Genomic DNA, 16802 nt, shown 5'->3' with positions numbered 1-16802 from the left:
AGCAAAGCCCCGGCCCTGCCCCCTCCCTCCCGGCTCAAAAAACAGCAAGTATGTCCCGTACTTGCTCCAGCTCCCCCTTTCATGATTTGGTCATTGTTAAGCGCTTACTAAGTGCCCAGCACTGTTCTAAGCGCTGGGGTAGCTAGAGGTAACCGGGTTGTCCCACGCGGGGCTCACCGCCTTCACCCCCGTTTTAGAGCTGAGGGGGCGGAGGCCCGGGGAGGTGAAGCGACTTGCCCCAGGTCACACGGCTGAAGAGTGGCGGGGCCGGGATTGGAACCCACGACCTCGGACTCCCAAGCCCGGGCTCTTGCCACTAAGCCACGCTGCTTTGGGCCGGGGGTCTCGGTCCGGACGGCGTGAGCACCCCCTCCCCCCCCACGGACCGCAGAACCGAAGGTGGGACCCCCCCCCCCCAGAGACCCCCCCCGGCTGCAGGACCCAGAGACAGAGATGGAGGGAGAGATGGAGAGAGACAAACGGGGGCCTGGGGCGGGCGGCCCAGCGCCTCTGCTGCCCCCTGCCGGACCCCCGGCGCCCCGCAGCCCCCTCCGTCCCCAAAGAGGGGAGGGTCGGCCTGCCCTCCTCCGCCCAGAAGCCTTCCCAGACTAACCCCCTTCCTCCTCATCACCCTCTGCCCCCAAAGAGAGGAGGGCCGGGCTGCCCACCTCCTCCCAGAAGCCTTCCCAGACTAAGCCTCCTTCCTCCTCATCACCCTCTGCCTCCAAAGAGGGGAGGGCCCGGCTGCCCTCCTCCACCCAGAAGCCTTCCCAGTCTAACCCCCCCTTCCTCCTCATCACCCTCTACCCCCCAAAGAGGGGAGGGCCGGGCTGCCCTCCTCCGCCTAGAAGCCTTCCCAGACTAACCCCCTTCCTCCTCATAATAATAATAATGTTGGTATTTTTAAGCGCTTACTACATGCCGAGCACTGTTCTAAGCGCTGGGGGAGATATGGGGTCATCGGGCTGTCCCACGTGTGGCTCAGTTAATCCCCATTTTACAGATGAGGGAACTGAGGCCCAGAGAAGTGAAGTGACTTGCCCACAGTCACACAGCTGACAAGTGGCAGAATAGGGAGTCGAACTCCTGACCTCTGACTCCGAAGCCCAGGCTCTTTTCCACTGAGCCACGCCTCATCACCCTCTGCCCCCAAAGAGAGGAGGGCCGGGATGCCCACCTCCTCCCAGAAGCCTTCCCAGACTAACCCTCCTTCCTCCTCATCACCCTCTGCCCCCAAAGAGGGGAGGGTCGGGCTGCCCTCCTCCACACAGAAGCCTTCCCAGACTAACCCCCCTTCCTCCTCATCACCCTCTCCCCCCAAAGAGATGCCCACCTCCTCCCAGAAGCCTTCCCAGACTAACCACCCCTTCCTCCTCATCACCCTCTACCCCCCAAAGAGGGGAGGGCCGGGCTGCCCACCTCCTCCCAGAAGCCTTCTCAGACTAACCCCCTTCCTCCTCATCACTCTCCGCCCCCAAAGAGGGGAAGGCCAGGATGCCCACCTCCGCCCAGAAGCCTTCCCAGGCTAAACCCCCCTTTTCTCATCACCCTCCGCCCCCAAAGAGGAGAGGGCCAGGATGCCCACCTCCTCCCAGAAGCCTTCCCACACTAACCCCCTTCCTCCTCATCCTCCGCCCCAAAAGAGGGGAGGGCTGGGATGCCCACCTCCACCCAGAAGCCTTCCCAGAATAACCCCCCCCTTCCTCCTCATCTCCCTCTCCCTTCTGCATCACCCTGATTTGCTCCCTTTCCCTTCCCCCCTCTCCCAGCCCCACACCTGTCATTGATTTGGATGGATAACCCTTTGATGCCGTTTGTTCAGCGCTTACTATGTGCCAACTGCCCTTCTAAGTGCTGGGGTAGATACAGGGTCAACGGGTTGTCCCACATGGGGCTTGCAAACTTCATCCCCACCTTACAGATGGGGGAACTGAGGCACGGACGAAAAAAAAATTACGGTATTTAAGCGCTTACTATGTGCTGAGCACTGTTCTAAGCGGTGGGTAGATACAGGGGAATCAGATTGTTTTAATCCCCATATTTACAGACGAGGGAACTGAGGCACAGAGAAGCAAAGTGACAGGTCCAAAGTCACACAGCTAAGTGGCAGAGCGGGATTAGAACCCAAATCCTCCGACTCCCAAACCCGGGCTCTTTCTACGAAGCCCTGCTTTAGACTGTAAACTTCTTGTGGGCAGGGACTGTGTCTGTTTATTGTTGTATTGACCTTTCCCAGGCGATTAGTTCAGTGCTCTGCACACAGTAAATGCTCAGTAAATACAATGGAATGAATGAGTGAATGAAGAATAATAATAATTACTACGGTATTTGTTAAGCGTTTACTATGTGCCAAGCACTGGGATAGAGAAGCAGCATGGCTTAGTGGAAAGAGCCCAGGCTTGGGAGTCAGAGGTCATGGGTTCTAATCCCGGCTCGCTACTTATCTACTGTGTGACTTTAGGCAAGTCACTTCACTTCTCTGTGCCTCGGTGACCTCATCTGTAAAATGGGAATTAAGACGGTGAGCCCCACATGGGACAACCTGATAATTCTGTATTTACTCCAGTGCTTAGAACAGTGCTTGGCACATAGTAAGCACTTAACAAATACCACTATTATTATTATTATAAGGCAATCTAGTTGGAAACAGTCCCTGTCCCATATGGGGCTCCCAGTCTCAATCCCTATTTTACAGTCGAGGTAACTGAAGCCCAGAGAGGTTAAATGACTTGCCCACGGTCACACAGCAGACAAGTGGCAGAGCAGGGATTAGAACCCACGACCTCTGACTTCCAAGCCCAGGCTCTTGCCACTAGGTCACGCTGCTGCTTCTCTACAGCAGCTTGCCCCCGACAGGAGGGGCGAGGGGGTGGAGAGGAGGCAGTGGGGAGTGAGGGGCTGAGCCGAAACAGGGGAGCTGGTGATCGAGGGGGTGCAGCCCCCCACAGGAACAGGGGGCAGGGTCTACCAGCCCCCATCCACTCCCCACCCAATGCCAGTTGTTTTATTTTTCTGTGTAGGGGGCACAGGGTAAAGAAAAGCAGCACGGGCCGGGCCTGAAAATCCAAAGGACCTGGATTAATTGTTATACTGTACTCTCCCAGGTGCTTAGTACAGTGCTAAATGACTGAAGAAAGGACTCGATGAACGGTTCTAATCTCAACTCTCCGCCACTTGCCTGCTGTGTGGCCATAGGCAAGTCACTTCACTCCTCTATGCCTCGGATACTTCGTCCTAAAATGGGGATTAAGACCGTGAGCCCCACGTGGGACAGGGACTGCGTCCGACCTGAGGCCGGGGGCTGGAGGTGGGGGAGGGGGACGTGGTCGAAGCCCCGGTGCTGGTGACCCGGGAGGGGTCCCCCCTACAGACCTCCCCACCTTCCAGGGCCCCCAAACAAGAGCAGCAGACAGGGTTTGCAGGTTGAGGTTCTTCATACAAGAGACTCTCCCCCACCCGACGCCTTGCCCCACTGGATACCCCCCCTCCCAGCCCCCCCGACCGAGCTGCCCCAAAGGTCCAGTTTCAATCTCGCCCGTTCCGTCCCGTCCCGCCCCACCCCCCCCGGGTCCTCCAGCTGGGGCCGGGTCAGAGCCGGGGCTGGTGGAGGAGGCGGTGGCCCGGGCTAGAGGCCCCCGGGGGCGGGCAGCTTGCCGGTGATCTTGTTGGAGCAGTCCAGCAGGGCGTTGTGGATGTCCTTGGCGCAGGAGATCTGGGCCTTGATCATGCTCAGGTACTGGGTGTAGGGGAGGCTCTCGGCCTGCACCGCGTCCGGTTTGGTGGCCGTGGGCACCAGCGTGGGCGAGTGCTTGGTGCTGTCGAAGCTCTGGGACAGGCACTCGTAGGCCAGACGCTGACACCGTGGAGAGGGGGCGGAATGGTGAGCGGCCGCCTCTCCCCCTCCAGCCTCCACTGTCCCTCTCCCGAGCCCCCGGGGGGGACCCGCCCGCCGCCCAATCCTGGCTCCCTCCCCTGCTACTACGCCGGACTCGGTGCGTTTTCAACCCTCCTCCGCTCATGTCAATCAATTCAGCCGTATTTATTGCACGCTCACTGTGTGCAGAGCACTATACTAAGCACTTGGGAGAGTACAATACAACAACAAACAGACACATTCCCTTCCCATAACGAGCTTACGGTCAAGGCTGGGGAGAGCTGCACTGTACTAAGCGCTTGGGAGAGTACAGTACAACAACAGACAGACACATTCCCTTCCCATAACGAGGTTACGGTCAAGACGGGGGAGAGCTTACAGTCTAGAGTGGGGGAAAGTACGAAGCCCTAAGGAATCGAACCAGCGAGTCCTCTGCCAGGGAGTCCTCCCAGGCTGTCCAGTCACTCTGATCGATCCAGGCATCGCCCCTCCCCGCCCCACCCCACCCTCCGGGCCTCCTCTAACATGAACCTACTCGCCATACCTCAAGCTCGCCTATCTTGTTAGACTGAACTTTCCAAGAGAGTAGTACGGTGCTCTGCACATAGAAAGCACTTAATAAATACGACTGAATGAATGACCTGGCATAAAATGCCCATTTTGCAGATGAGGGAACTGAGGCACAGAGAAGGGCTCTCCCCACGGTCACACAGCAGTCGGGATTAGAACCCAGGTCCTCTGACTCCCAGGCCTGTACTCTTCCACTAGGCCATGCTGCTAGTCCATCTCCCCCTCTAGACTGTAAGCTCCCCGTGGACAGGGACTATGTCTACCAGCTCTCCTGAGCGCTCAGTACAGTGCTTTGCACTCAGCAAGTGCTCAATAAATACCACTGATGGATGGGAAAAGGAAAAGGAGAGGAGGGGGAGGGTCCAATGTGTCTACCAACTCGGTTATAAGGTACTCGCCCAAGCGTTTAGTAGAGTGCTCTGCACAAGGTAAGGGCTCAATAAATATGATTGATGCGTCCTGCGGGGTGGGCAGAGCTCTGATGACTGAGGCTTTTGAGGGGGAAGGAGGAGAGGGAATGTGGTGGGGGGTGTGGAGAGGAGATGGGGTGAACGGTTGGGAATGGTCTCTCTCTGCCCGTTTTGTTGTGGGCAGGGAATGCGACTGTTCTGTTGTTATGCGGTACTCACCCAAGCGTTTAGTACAGTGTCCCGTACACAGCAAGCATTCAATAAATCCAATGGACTGACTGGCACTTTATAAATCTCGCCTCTCCTGCCTCCCCAGCCCCCCATCAGTCCCTCGAGGGCAGGATCTCAGCCTTTGCCCGCCTGCCTCTCTTCCCTCTCAGCCGTCGGCGGGTGGGCTGGGTGGGGGCTGGGCCTTGTCTCGTAGAACCGAGGGATGGGAGGGAGACCCTGTGTGCGGGGGGCTCCCTTTCCCCCCCCCGTCACCAGGAGGGGACCCTCCCCATTCCCACAGGCCCCGGCCGGGGAAACTCAGGCCCCTTGGATAGGACCGAGGTGCCGATGGCCACCCCTGCTGCAGCAAGGAATAGCCCCCTCCCTCCCCAGCCGGCGGGGGTCCCCGGGGCGGGGTGGGGGCGCCCGGGCCCTCCGGCGAGGTCGGGCGGAACCGTCCTTACCAGGCAGAGCTCCAGCTGGTCACAGAGGGCATAGAACTCCTCCAGGCTCTTGTCGAAGCGCTGCAGGGCACCATCGCTGCTCTTCCTGCAACAAGGAGAGGCGGAGGGCAAACTGGGAGCCTGTAAGACCCCTCCCCCCCCCCACCCCACCCCAGCCCCCCACCTCCACTGCTACTTTCTGGGGTCAAAGGGAACCGGGGTGGGTAATAATAATGACAATACGTGGTATCTGTTATGTTATTATCGCTCATTCATTCGTTTTTGAGCGCTTACGGTGTGCAAAGCACTGTACTAATCGCTTAGGAGAGTGCAATTATAAACATTTTCCCCTGGCCCACATGAGCTTACGGTTTCAGAGGGAGAGACAGATCATTAATATGATAAGTAAATAAATAAATGACAGATATGTGCATAAGGGCTGTGGGCAATATAATAAACAATTTCCCTGCCCACAGTGAGCTTACGGTTCAGAGGGAGAGACAGACATTAATATGAATAAGTAAATAAATAAATGACAGATATGTGCATAAGAGCCGTGGGGCCGGGAAGGGGGGGATGAATAAAGGGAGCCAGTCAGGGTGACGCAGAAGGGAGTGGAAGGGGAAAGGAGGGTGCAGTCAGAGAAGGCTTCTTGGAGGAGAGGGGCCTTCAATAATAATAAATAATGTTGGCATTTGTTAAGCGCTTACTATGTGCAGAGCGCTGGGGTAGATACAGGGTAATCAGATTGTCCTACATGAGGCTCACAGTCTAATCCCCATTTTCCAGATGAGGTAACTGAGGCCCAGGGAAGTGAAGTGACTTGCCCACAGTCACCCAGCTGCCAAGTGGCAGAGCCGGGAGTCGAACCCATGACTTCTGACTCCCAAGCCCGAGCTCTTTCCACTGCTTTGGTGGGTGGGAGGGTGGGGGGAGAGACGGTTCTTGTTAAGCACTTACTATGTGCCAAGCGCTGTTCTAAGCCCTCTGTAGATAGAAGTTAATCAGGGTTGGACACAGTCCCTGTCTTACAAGGGGCTCAAGGTCTAAGTAGGCAACATTTACATTAACGTCCGTCTCCCCCTCCAGACTTGGAAATTCGTTACGGGCAGGGAACGTGTCCGTTATACTGTAGTCTCCCAAGCGCTTACTACTGTGCTCTGCACACTCTAGGCGCTCAATAAATACAATTGATCGAGGGAGGAGGATTTAGTCCCCATTTACGGATGAGGTAACTGAGGCACGGAGCAGTTAAGTGACTTGCCCAAGATTACACAAGAGGCAGAGCCGGGCTTAGAACTCAGATCCTCTGACTCCCAGGCCCGTGCTCTTTCCATTAAGCCACACCGCTTCTCGTGCCGGGCACTGTACTAAGCGCTGGGGGAGATTCAAGGTAGGTGGTGTTTGGAGGGGGGGGCAGATACTCACTGGCCGTTGTCGATGTTGGTATTCTGGACCAGGTTCTGGGCAGCCACCTTCATTAGGTTCTACGGGAAATGGAGCATATAATCATAAGAATTGGGGTATTTGTTTATGTGCTGAGCGCTGTACTAAGCACTGGGAGAGATACGAGATTCATTCCTTCATTCATTCGTGTTTCTTGAGCGCTTACTGTGTGCAGAGCACTGTACTAAGCGCTTGGGAAGTACACTTCCACAACAGAGACGATCCCTGCCCGCAACGGGCTCGGGTTGGATTACACTGGGCTCACGATCTCAATCTCCACTGCACAGATGAGGGAACTGAGGCCCAGAGAAGTGCAGCGACTTGCCCAAGGTCACACAGCAGACAAGTGGCAGAGCCGGAATTTGAACGCAGGTCCTTCTGACTCCCAGGCCTGAGCTCTTTTCTCATCACCGGCCTCATCATGCCGGCCATCACAGCGCGACCTTTTGAACCCACGGGGTTTCCAGCTGACTCAACCCCGTCCCTCCCTCTTCATCACCAATCAGAGCCTGCTCCCCACTGACTGCATCCCTGGATAATAACAATAATAACAACAACAATGATTGTGATATTGTAATCTCTGCTCTGTCGCTCGTCTGCTGGGTGACCTTAGGCAAGTCACTTGGCTTCTCCGTGCCTCAGTTACCTCCTCTGTAAAATGGGGATTGAGCCTGTGAGCCCCATATGGGTCGGGGACCGAGTCCAACCTGACAACCTTAATCACAGTGGTATTTGATAAGCGCTTACTATGTGCAAAGCTCTGTTCTAAGCGTTGGGGGGACAGGAGGTGATCAGGTTGTCCCACGTGGGGGCTCACAGTTTTTATCCCCATTTTACAGAGGAGGTAACTGAGGCCCAGAGAAGCGAAGTGACTTGCCCCAAGTCACACAGCTGGCAAGCGGCGGAGCCGCGGTTAGGACCCGTGACCTCTGTCTCCCAAGCCCGGGCTTTTTCCACTGAGTATCTGCCCCAAGCAGCATGGCCTCACTTCTCTGTGCCTCAGTTACCTCATCTGTAAAATGGGGAATAAACCTGGGAGCCCTATGCGGGACAGGAACTGTGTCCAACTCGATTTGCCTGTATCCACCCCAGCGCTTAATATAGTGCCTGGCACACAGTAAGAGCTTAACACTTACCATAATTAGTAATTACTATTAAGCTCTTACTATGTGCCAAGCACTGTACTAAGCGCTGGAGTAGATACTAAGTAATTGAGTTAGACACAGTTCCCATCCCATATGGGGTTCACAGTCTTAATCCCCATTTTATAGATGAGGGAACGGAGGCCCAGAAAAGTGAAGTGACTTCCCCAAGGTCACACGGCAGAAAAGGGGTGGAAGTGGGATTAGAACCCAGGGCCTTCTGACTCCCAGGCCCGGGCTCTGTCCACTAGGCCACGCTGCTTGTTGGGTAGGGATTGTCTCTGTTGCCAAACTGTACTTTCCAAGCGCTTAGTCCAGTGCTCTGCACACAGTGAGCGCTCAATAAATACCACTGAATGAATGAATCCCTTCTAGACTGTGAGCCTGTTGTGGGCAGGAAATCTATCTGTTGTGTGGTTGTCCTTTCCCAAGCGTTTAGTCCAGTGCTCTGCACACAGTAGGCGCTCAATAAATATGACTGAATGAATGAATGAATCCCTTCTGGACTGTGAGCCTGTTGTGGGCAGGGAATCTGTTGTTTTGTTGTCCTCTCCCAAGCATTTAGTCCAGTGCTCTGCACCCAACAGGCGCTCAATAAATACGATTAAATGAATGAATCCCTTCTAGACTGCGAGTTTGCTGTGGGCAGGGACTCTGTTGTGCTATTGTCCTCTCCCAAGCGTTTAGTCCAGTGCTCTGCACACAGTAGGCGCTCAATAAATACGACTGAATGAATGAATCCCATCAGACTGTGAGCCCGTTGCGGGCAGGGAATGTATCTGCTGTCCTCTCCCAAGTGTTTAATCTAGTGCTTTGCACACAGTAGGCGCTCAATAAATGTGATTGAATGCACTCAAGATACAATTGAATTCATTAATTGAATGAATGAATGAATGAATGAATCCGTTCTGGACTGTGAGCCTGTTGTGGGCAGGGAATCTATCTGTTGTGCTCTCCCAAGCGTTTAGTCTAGTGCTCTGCACACAGTAGGCGCTCAATAAATACGATTAAATGGATGAATCCCATCTAGACTATGAGCCCACTGTGGGCAGGGAATGCATCTGTTCTGCTGTTGTTCTCTCCCAAGTCTTTAGTCCAGTGCTCTGCACCCAATAGGCACTCAATAAATACGATTAAATGAATGAATCCCTTCTAGATTGTGAGTCCGTTGTGGGCAGGGACTCTGTTGTGCTATTGTCTCCTCCCAAGCATTTAGTCCAGTGCTCTGCACCCAGTTGGCGCTCAATAAATACGATTAAAAGAATGAATCCCATCTGGACTGTGAGCCCGTTGTGGGCAGGGAATGCATCTGTTCTGCTGTTGTTCTCTCCCAAGCGTTTAGTCCAGTGCTCTGCACCCAGTAGGTGCTCAATAAATACGATCAAATGAATGCATCCCTTCTGGACTGTGAGCCCGTTGTGGGCAGGGAATCTATCTGTTGTCCTCTCCCAAGTGTTTAGTCCAGTGCTTTGCCCATAGTAGGTGCTCAATAAATATGATGGAATGCATTCAAGATACAATTGAATTCATTGACTGAATGAATGACTGAATCCGTTCTGGACTGTGAGCCCGTTGTGGGGAGGGAATCTATCTGTTGTGCTGTTGTCCTCTCCCAAGCGTTTAGTCTAGTGCTCTGCACCCAACAGGCGCTCAATAAATACGATTAAATGAAGGAATCCCTTCTAGACTGCGAGTCCGTTGTGGGCAGGGAATCCATCTGTTGTGCTGTTGTCCTCTCCCAAGCGTTTAGTCCAGTGCTCTGCACCCAGTTGGCGCTCAATAAATACGATTAAATGAAGGAATCCCTTCTAGACTGCGAGTCCGTTGTGGGCAGGGAATCCATCTGTTGTGCTGTTGTCCTCTCCCAAGCGTTTAGTCCAGTGCTCTGCACCCAGTCGGCGCTCAATAAATACGATTAAATGAAGGAATCCCTTCTAGACTGCGAGTCCGTTGTGGGCAGGGAATCCATCTGTTGTGCTGTTGTCCTCTCCCAAGCGTTTAGTCCAGTGCTCTGCACCCATTAGGCGCTCAATAAATACGATTAAGTGAATTCATCCGTTTTGGACTGTGGACTCGTTGTGGGCAGGGAATGCATCTGTGGGGCGGCTGTCCTCTCCCAAGCGTTTAGTCCAGTGCCCTGCACCCCTTAGGCGCTCAGTAAATAGGCGTGCATGAACGGCATCCCGTCAGCCGAGAGGCCGCCCGCTGCCGAGCCTCGTCGCTTTCCCGCCCAATTCCGGCCGGGCCCCTCCGCGGTCCCGGGCTGTCCATCACAGCCCCGCGGGGGCCAATCAGAAGCCGCGCCTGCGCGCCGGGTCCCGCCCCCCCGGGCCGGCCCCGCCAATCACCTGCAGGCTCTCCTTGAGCTGCGGGATGAGCAGCTTGTACCTCTGCACCGGGTCGAAGTCCTGTTGCTGTTGCTGCTGGAGCCCCCCGGGAGCCGCCGCCGCCGCCGCCGCCGCCCCCTGGATCTGCGCCTGCGTGGCCAACAACGCCGCCTGCGGCTGCGGCGGCGGCGGCTGGGCCCCCGCCCCCGGCGCGGAGCCCGACCCCGACCCCGACCCGGCCGCCTGGGGCGGCGGCGCCTGCTGAGGCGGCGGCTGAGGCGGCGCCGCCATCTTGTCCCCCGCCGCCGCTCATTGGCCGCCGCTCATTGGCCGCCGCGCCCGTCGCTCATTGGCCGCCGCGCCCGCCGCTCATTGGCCGCCGCGCCCGCCGCTCCCGCCTCCCGCCGGAAGCGCGTCACGGCCCGCCTTGGCCCGCAGACTGCATTTCCCGGGAGCCCCCGCGCCGCCCGCCGGAAGTGGGGCGTCCGAGGCCGCGGTCCGGGGGCCCGGCGGCTGAGGGGCTGCCAGGGCCGGCTCTTGGCCCCGGCGGGCGCCGTCCCCTTCCGCGCCACCTTCTCGGCCCGGGGGAGGGAGAGGCCGCTCATCCCTCCAAGATCCCCGCTGGCCTCGGGCGGCCGCCGCGGGCAGCCCTCGGGGCGGTGAGGACCCAAGCCGGCCGCCTCGTCGTCGTCGTCGTCGTCATGGCGCCCACCATCCAGACCCAGGCCCAGCGGGAGGACGGGCACAGGTGAGGCCGGGGTCGACGGACGGACGGACGGCAGCGAGGCCGCCCCTGACGTCACCAACCGCCCGGCTGGCTCGTGACGTCACTCCCTCCCCCCCGTGGCAAGAGCATCTCCTTCTCTAGCGCCCCCGTGCGGAAGGGGGAGGCTATTGGCTCGCCTCCCCCGCAGCGCTACTAACACTAATGTTGGTATTTGTTAAACGCCTACTCTGTGCAGAGCACTGTTCTAAGCGCCGGGGGAGATCCAGGGTCATCGGGTGGTCCCCCGTGAGGCTCCCAGGCATCATCCTCATTTGACAGATGAGGGAACTGAGGCCCGGAGAAGTTCCATGTATTGCCATTGTTTTTGTCTGTCTGTCTCTCCCCCGATTAATAATAATAATATTGGTATTTGTTAAGCGCTTACTCTGTGCAGAGCACTGTTCTAAGCGCTGGGGGGGGGTCATCAGGTGGTCCCACGTGAGGCTCACAGTCTTCACCCCCATTTTACAGCTGAGGTAACTGAGGCCCAGAGAAGTGAAGTGACTTGCCCACGGTCACACAGCTGACAAGTGGCAGAGCCGGGATTCGAACCCATGACCTCTGACTCCCAAGCCCGGCCTCTTTCCACTGAGCCACACTGATTCCCGATTAGACCGTACACCCGTCAACGGGCAGGGACTGTCTCTATCTGTTACCCATTTGTCCATTCCAAGCGCTTAGTGCAGTGCTCCGCACGTAGTAAGCGCTCAATAAATACTATTGAATGAATGAATGACTTGCCCACAGTCACACAGCTAAGTGGCAGAGCCGGGATTGGAACCCATGACCTCTGACTCCCCAGCCCGGGCTCTTGCCACTGAGCCACGCTGCTTCTCTTGGAGATCCCCAGGACCTGGGCGTCTCCCCCACCTGTGTGTTGGCCGCCCCGGGATCCCCCCCACGGAGGGGCCCCCCCAACTCACCGTCTCCCCTTCCCCCCTCTCTCCCGCAGGCCCAACTCCCACCGGACGCTCCCGGAGAGGTGAGTATCCTCCCCAGGCAAAGGAGTCGATTAGACTGTAAGCCCGTCTTTGGGCAGGGATCGTCTCTCTCTGCTGCCGAATTGTCCGTTCCAAGCGCCTAGTACGGTGCTCTGCACATAGTAAGCGCTCAGTAAATACTACTGAATGAATGAATCTGGCCCTGGGTCAGTCTTGCTCTACCTGGACGCCACCGGGGCTCAGTCTCGCCCAAGTACCACGGGGCGACCGAAGTACCACGATTATTACAGTGACTACTGTTTTATTAACGATGGTATTTGTCAAGCGCTTCCTAGGTGCAGAACACTGGTCTAAGCGCTGGGGGGGGATACAAGGCGATCAGGTTGGCCCACGTGGGGCTCCCAGCCTTCATGTCCATTTTACAGATGAGGTCACTGAGGCCCAGAGAAGTGACTTGCCCAAGGTCCCACAGCTGACAAGCGGCGGAGCCGGGATTAGAACCCGTGACCTCTGACTCCCAAACCCGGGCTCCCCCCCCCCCCCCGAGCCACGCTGCTTCTCTGTTATTACTGTTCCCGCTGGACAGCGTGGGCTGGCAGGGGGAGGGAGGCCGGATCCCTACCCCCAGTAGGGGTGGGAGCGAAGGAAGGGGGGACCCGGTGGGGACCGGGGTGCCTGAGCCCCCCTGACCCCCCAGGTCCGGCGTGGTGTGTCGGGTCAAATACTGCAACAGCCTCCCCGACATCCCCTTCGACCCCAAGTTCATCACCTATCCCTTCGACCAGAACAGGTGAGGAGCCGCGGAGGAGGGCCGAGTGGGCGCGGGAGCGGTGCGGGCTGAGGGACCACCCGCCCCACACCCCCTCCCCGCACCCCCTCCCCCAGATTCGTCCAGTATAAGGCCACGTCCCTGGAGAAGCAGCACAAACACGACCTGCTCACCGAGCCGGACCTGGGCGTCACCATCGATCTCATCAACCCCGACACCTACCGCATCGACCCCAACGGTGAGGGCGGAAGCCGGGCGGCGGGGAGGCGGCGGGGCCCCGTCCCCCCGGCCCCTGCTCTCCCCGCTCCCGCCCCCTCTCCCCAACCTCCTCCTCCGCCCCCGGCCCTCCCCTCTCTCCAGTTCTGCTAGATCCCGCCGACGAGAAGCTGCTGGAGGAGGAGATCCAGGCCCCGACCAGTTCCAAGAGGTGAGGGGAGGCCGGGTGGGATCTGGGGCGGGGGGGGGGGGGGCGGCCCGGATCCCCCCGCTCCAGTGGTCAGCACAGGGACGCGCTCTGGATGCGGCAGGGGGCCCGGGGACTCTCCGCGGGCGGGTTCGAGGGGTCCCGTCCACCCTCCCGCCCGTCCCCGACCCAGGTCCCAGCAACACGCCAAGGTGGTGCCCTGGATGCGCAAGACCGAGTACATCTCCACCGAGTTCAACCGCTACGGGGTCTCCAACGAGAAGCCCGAAGTCAAGTGAGCCTTCGGGCCGGGGGGAGGCCGGGCGGGGCCGGGGCGCGAGGGCCCCTTCTCCAGCCCCGTACGAGCCCGGCCCCCTCCCGTCCCCCGTCCCCAGGATCGGGGTGTCGGTGAAGCAGCAGTTCACCGAGGAGGAGATCTACAAGGACCGGGACAGCCAGATCGCCGCTATCGAGAAGACCTTCGAGGACGCCCAGAAATCGGTGAGGGAGCCGGGCCGGGGGTGGGGGCGGTGGGGAGGCGGGGACCCGCGGGCTGCTCACGGTTGACCCCCCCCGCCCCCCCACCCCAGATCTCCCAGCACTACAGTAAGCCGCGGGTGACGCCGGTGGAGGTGATGCCCGTCTTCCCCGACTTCAAGGTGAGGGAACTCGGGGAGGGGAGGGCGGGGACGGTCCGCCGGCCCTCCGGCCTTGCCTTGCGGGGTTGCTGGCTCTGGGCCCGGTGGGGCGACTCAGGGCTCCCCTCCCCCGTCTCCCCGCAGATGTGGATCAACCCCTGCGCCCAGGTGATCTTCGACTCGGACCCGGCCCCCAAGGACACCAGCGGCTCGGCGGCCCTGGAGATGATGTCTCAGGCCATGATCAGGTCCCGGCTCCCCCCCGGCCCCCTCCTCGCCCGCCCTCCGCTGCGGGGGCGCGGGCCCCGAGCCCCCGCTCACCCGGCCTTACCTCCTCCCCCACCAGGGGCATGATGGACGAGGAGGGGAACCAGTTCGTGGCCTACTTCCTGCCCGTGGAAGAGACGATGAGGAAGCGCAAGCGGGACCAGGAGGAGGAGATGGATTACGCCCCCGAAGACGTGTGAGCGGCAGGGCCGGGACGGGGGCTAGGGCTCCTCCTCCCCTCCGCCGGGTCGCGAGGGGGCCGACTCGGCTGCCCCGCTCCAACCACGTCCCCGCCTCCCCCCTCCCCCAGTTACGACTACAAGATCGCCCGGGAATACAACTGGAACGTGAAGAATAAGGCCAGCAAGGGCTACGAGGAGAACTACTTCTTCATCTTCCGCGAGGGCGACGGCGTCTACTACAACGAGCTGGAGACCAGGTGCGCGGGGAGGGGCCGGGCGGGGGCCGGGGTTCCGTCCGCCCACCGGCCCGGCCCTTCCCTCTCCCCTCGCGGCGCCGCCCCCTTCCCCGACCGTCCTGCTCTTCCCCCAGGGTCCGTCTCAGCAAGCGGCGGGCCAAGGCCGGGGTGCAGTCGGGCACCAACGCCCTGCTGGTGGTCAAACACCGGGACATGAACGAGAAGGAGCTGGAGGCCCAGGTGCGGCGGCGGGGGAGGGACCGGCGCGGGGAAGGGTGGGGACCACCCGCCCCAGGCCCTCCTGACCCACCGCCCCCCGCTCGTAGGAGGCTCGCAAAGCTCAGCTGGAGAACCACGAGCCCGAGGAAGAGGAGGAGGAAGAGATGGAAATGGACAAAGAGGCCCAGGGCTCAGGTACGGGGCAAGGGCGGAGGGAGGGACGGAGGGTCCCGCCAGGGCCCCGGGCATCACGGGAGCCGGAGGGAGGGGGGGGGGGGGCTAACCGGCGCCCACCTCCCGTCCCTTCTCTCCCCCGCAGATGAGGAGCAGGAGAAGGGCAGCGGCAGCGAGAAGGAAGCCAGCGACGCGGAGGAGGAGGAGCGGTCGGCCAGCGAGAGCGAGCGGGAGGAGAAGGAGGAGAGCGAGAAGAGCGGGAGCGGCGAGGAAGAGGAGGAGGAGGCCGAGGAGGCCGAGGAGGAGGAGGAGAGCAGCGAGGACGAGGCCCGGGCCGCCAGGGACAAGGAAGAGATCTTCGGCAGCGACGCCGACTCGGAGGAAGAGGCTGACTCGGAGGAGGAGGAGGAGGAGGAGGAGGAGCGCGGAGACCGGCGGGCCGGGGGCAGCGGCGAGGAGAGCGGCAGCGAGGAGGAGGAGGAAGAGGAGGAAGAGGAGACAGCCGCCCGGCACTGCCCCAGCCCCTTCCTCAGCGGGAGTGACCGCTCCCCCCAGGACGAGGCCAGCGCCAGCGCCAGCGAAGGGGCCTCTGACTCTAGCGACGAGGACGACGACGATGCCAGTGACAGTGACTGAGCGGGGGACGGGATGGGACGGGATCTCAAAGCCCGAGAGTCCCCCTCCCCTCCCCCTGCCGGGTCCAGACCCCACCCTTCCTCCCCCTACCCCGGGGAGGGCACTTCTCAGGACTGGAGCATATGGTGATGCTTTTTTTTTTTTTTTTTTACTTTTCGCTGTTTATTAAAGCATTTTTGTCTGCGCGTCCGCCTGGTGCCTGTCTCCCCCCCTCCCCCCGACGAGGGCAGGAGAGGGAGGCGAGCGTAGTGTGAGGGCCGGCCCTCCCCCGACCGGAGAGGGGTCACCGTGAGCCCGTCTGCTCCTCCTCCTCCTCCCCCTTCCCAGAAGAAGGCGACACAGAGGGTAACTGGGTTTTCTCATTAAATGTATTATAACAAAGGTTGGAATCTCTTCAAAATAAGCCTAGACCGTCAAACAAGTGAAACGCCAACAATGTCTTCTCCCACCAGAGCTAAAAACTGTGTACAGAGAGTTACAGACATAATAGCTTCCAGGAGTGTGAGCTGAAACTTGGGGGGCAGCTGCCCCACGGGGGAGGGAGGGAGGCGGGGAGGAAGCTGGGTCCTGCCCACGGGGCGGGGTGGGGGGGTCCGGGCTGCCCGCGCCCCACGCTCTGGGGTCAGGATCGGGGTGGGGGAGGCTCTTCCCTCCAGAGGCCCGTCCTTCCTTCCTCTCCGGCCCCCATCCCCTCGCGCCGAGGGGTCCGCCTAGGGGTGAGCCAGCTCACTCCTAGCGGGGGACGGGACCGACGGGCGGGCGGGGAGACCCCCGGAAGGAGACGGGCGCGGAGGGGTCCGTCCCCGCCCCCCCCCCAAACCTCCCGCCGCCCCCGACCTCATTCCACTCTGTGGCCCGGGGTGGGAGACGGGGTGGGAGACGGGGAGGGAGGGGCCCGGGGCCCGGTGAAGGCACAGCAATGGGAGGGGGAGAGGGAGCTTGCATAGGTCGGCGCATCCAAGAGGTACATAAATAAACTGTCCGGCTCCTCCCCGGGGTGGGTGGCGGGCGGCAGGGGCCGGTCGGGTCGTTTCTCCCCCCCCCCCCCCCGGCCACCCCCGGCCGCCCTCCGCCCTGACCCCGGCGAGGGACCCCGGCCGGACCTCGGGCTCAGGGAGGGCGGAGGGGAGACCCAGGCTGGGGAAGCGG

At 59.9% G+C, this 16802-nt stretch overlaps 2 protein-coding genes across 3 annotated transcripts; one reads left to right on the top strand and one right to left on the bottom strand.

Annotated features, from left to right (window-relative positions):
* Window positions 1-3415: 3415 nt before the first annotated feature.
* Window positions 3416-10728, bottom strand: MED29 (mediator complex subunit 29). Of its 2 annotated transcripts, none has more exons than XM_029064811.2 (4): window positions 10444-10728; window positions 6936-6994; window positions 5529-5640; window positions 3416-3853 (listed from the first exon to the last, which is right to left on the bottom strand). In XM_029064811.2, the coding sequence occupies exons 1-4, from the start codon at window positions 10711-10713 to the stop codon at window positions 3626-3628; spliced, it is 669 nt and encodes a 222-aa protein (XP_028920644.1). In that variant the 5' UTR covers window positions 10714-10728; the 3' UTR covers window positions 3416-3625. The 2 variants fall into 2 exon arrangements, with proteins under 2 accessions (XP_028920644.1, XP_028920645.1); XM_029064812.2 differs by having other exon boundaries at window positions 5529-5613.
* A 189-nt stretch (window positions 10729-10917) lies between these two features.
* Window positions 10918-15839, top strand: PAF1 (PAF1 homolog, Paf1/RNA polymerase II complex component). Its single transcript, XM_029064792.2, has 14 exons — window positions 10918-11170; window positions 12141-12170; window positions 12827-12919; window positions 13015-13136; window positions 13259-13325; window positions 13495-13596; window positions 13697-13802; window positions 13892-13960; window positions 14084-14187; window positions 14286-14402; window positions 14517-14645; window positions 14759-14864; window positions 14951-15038; window positions 15163-15839. Exons 1-14 carry the CDS (start codon window positions 11124-11126, stop codon window positions 15651-15653), a joined length of 1671 nt encoding a protein of 556 aa, XP_028920625.1. The 5' UTR covers window positions 10918-11123; the 3' UTR covers window positions 15654-15839.
* The last annotated feature ends 963 nt before the right edge of the window (window positions 15840-16802 follow it).

The sequence above is a fragment of the Ornithorhynchus anatinus genome, chromosome 5, assembly GCF_004115215.2.
Source record: "Ornithorhynchus anatinus isolate Pmale09 chromosome 5, mOrnAna1.pri.v4, whole genome shotgun sequence".
Classification (NCBI taxonomy): domain Eukaryota; kingdom Metazoa; phylum Chordata; class Mammalia; order Monotremata; family Ornithorhynchidae; genus Ornithorhynchus; species Ornithorhynchus anatinus.
Note: the sequence above shows the minus strand (reverse complement) of the source record. Positions and strands in the feature narration are given on the sequence as shown.

Coding starts and splice junctions, on each gene's coding strand:
- MED29 (XM_029064811.2), bottom strand. CDS start 10,713: ATGGCGGCGCCGCCTCAGCCGCCGCCTCAGCAGGCGCCGCCGCCCCAG. Junction 5,641..6,935: donor ACCAACATCGACAACGGCCA/GTGAGTATCTGC, acceptor ACAGGCTCCCAG/TTTGCCCTCCGCCTCTCCTT. Junction 3,854..5,528: donor ACCAGCTGGAGCTCTGCCTG/GTAAGGACGGTT, acceptor CCACGGTGTCAG/CGTCTGGCCTACGAGTGCCT.
- PAF1 (XM_029064792.2), top strand. CDS start 11,124: ATGGCGCCCACCATCCAGACCCAGGCCCAGCGGGAGGACGGGCACAG. Junction 13,137..13,258: donor CTACCGCATCGACCCCAACG/GTGAGGGCGGAA, acceptor CCCTCTCTCCAG/TTCTGCTAGATCCCGCCGAC. Junction 14,865..14,950: donor AGAAGGAGCTGGAGGCCCAG/GTGCGGCGGCGG, acceptor CCCCGCTCGTAG/GAGGCTCGCAAAGCTCAGCT.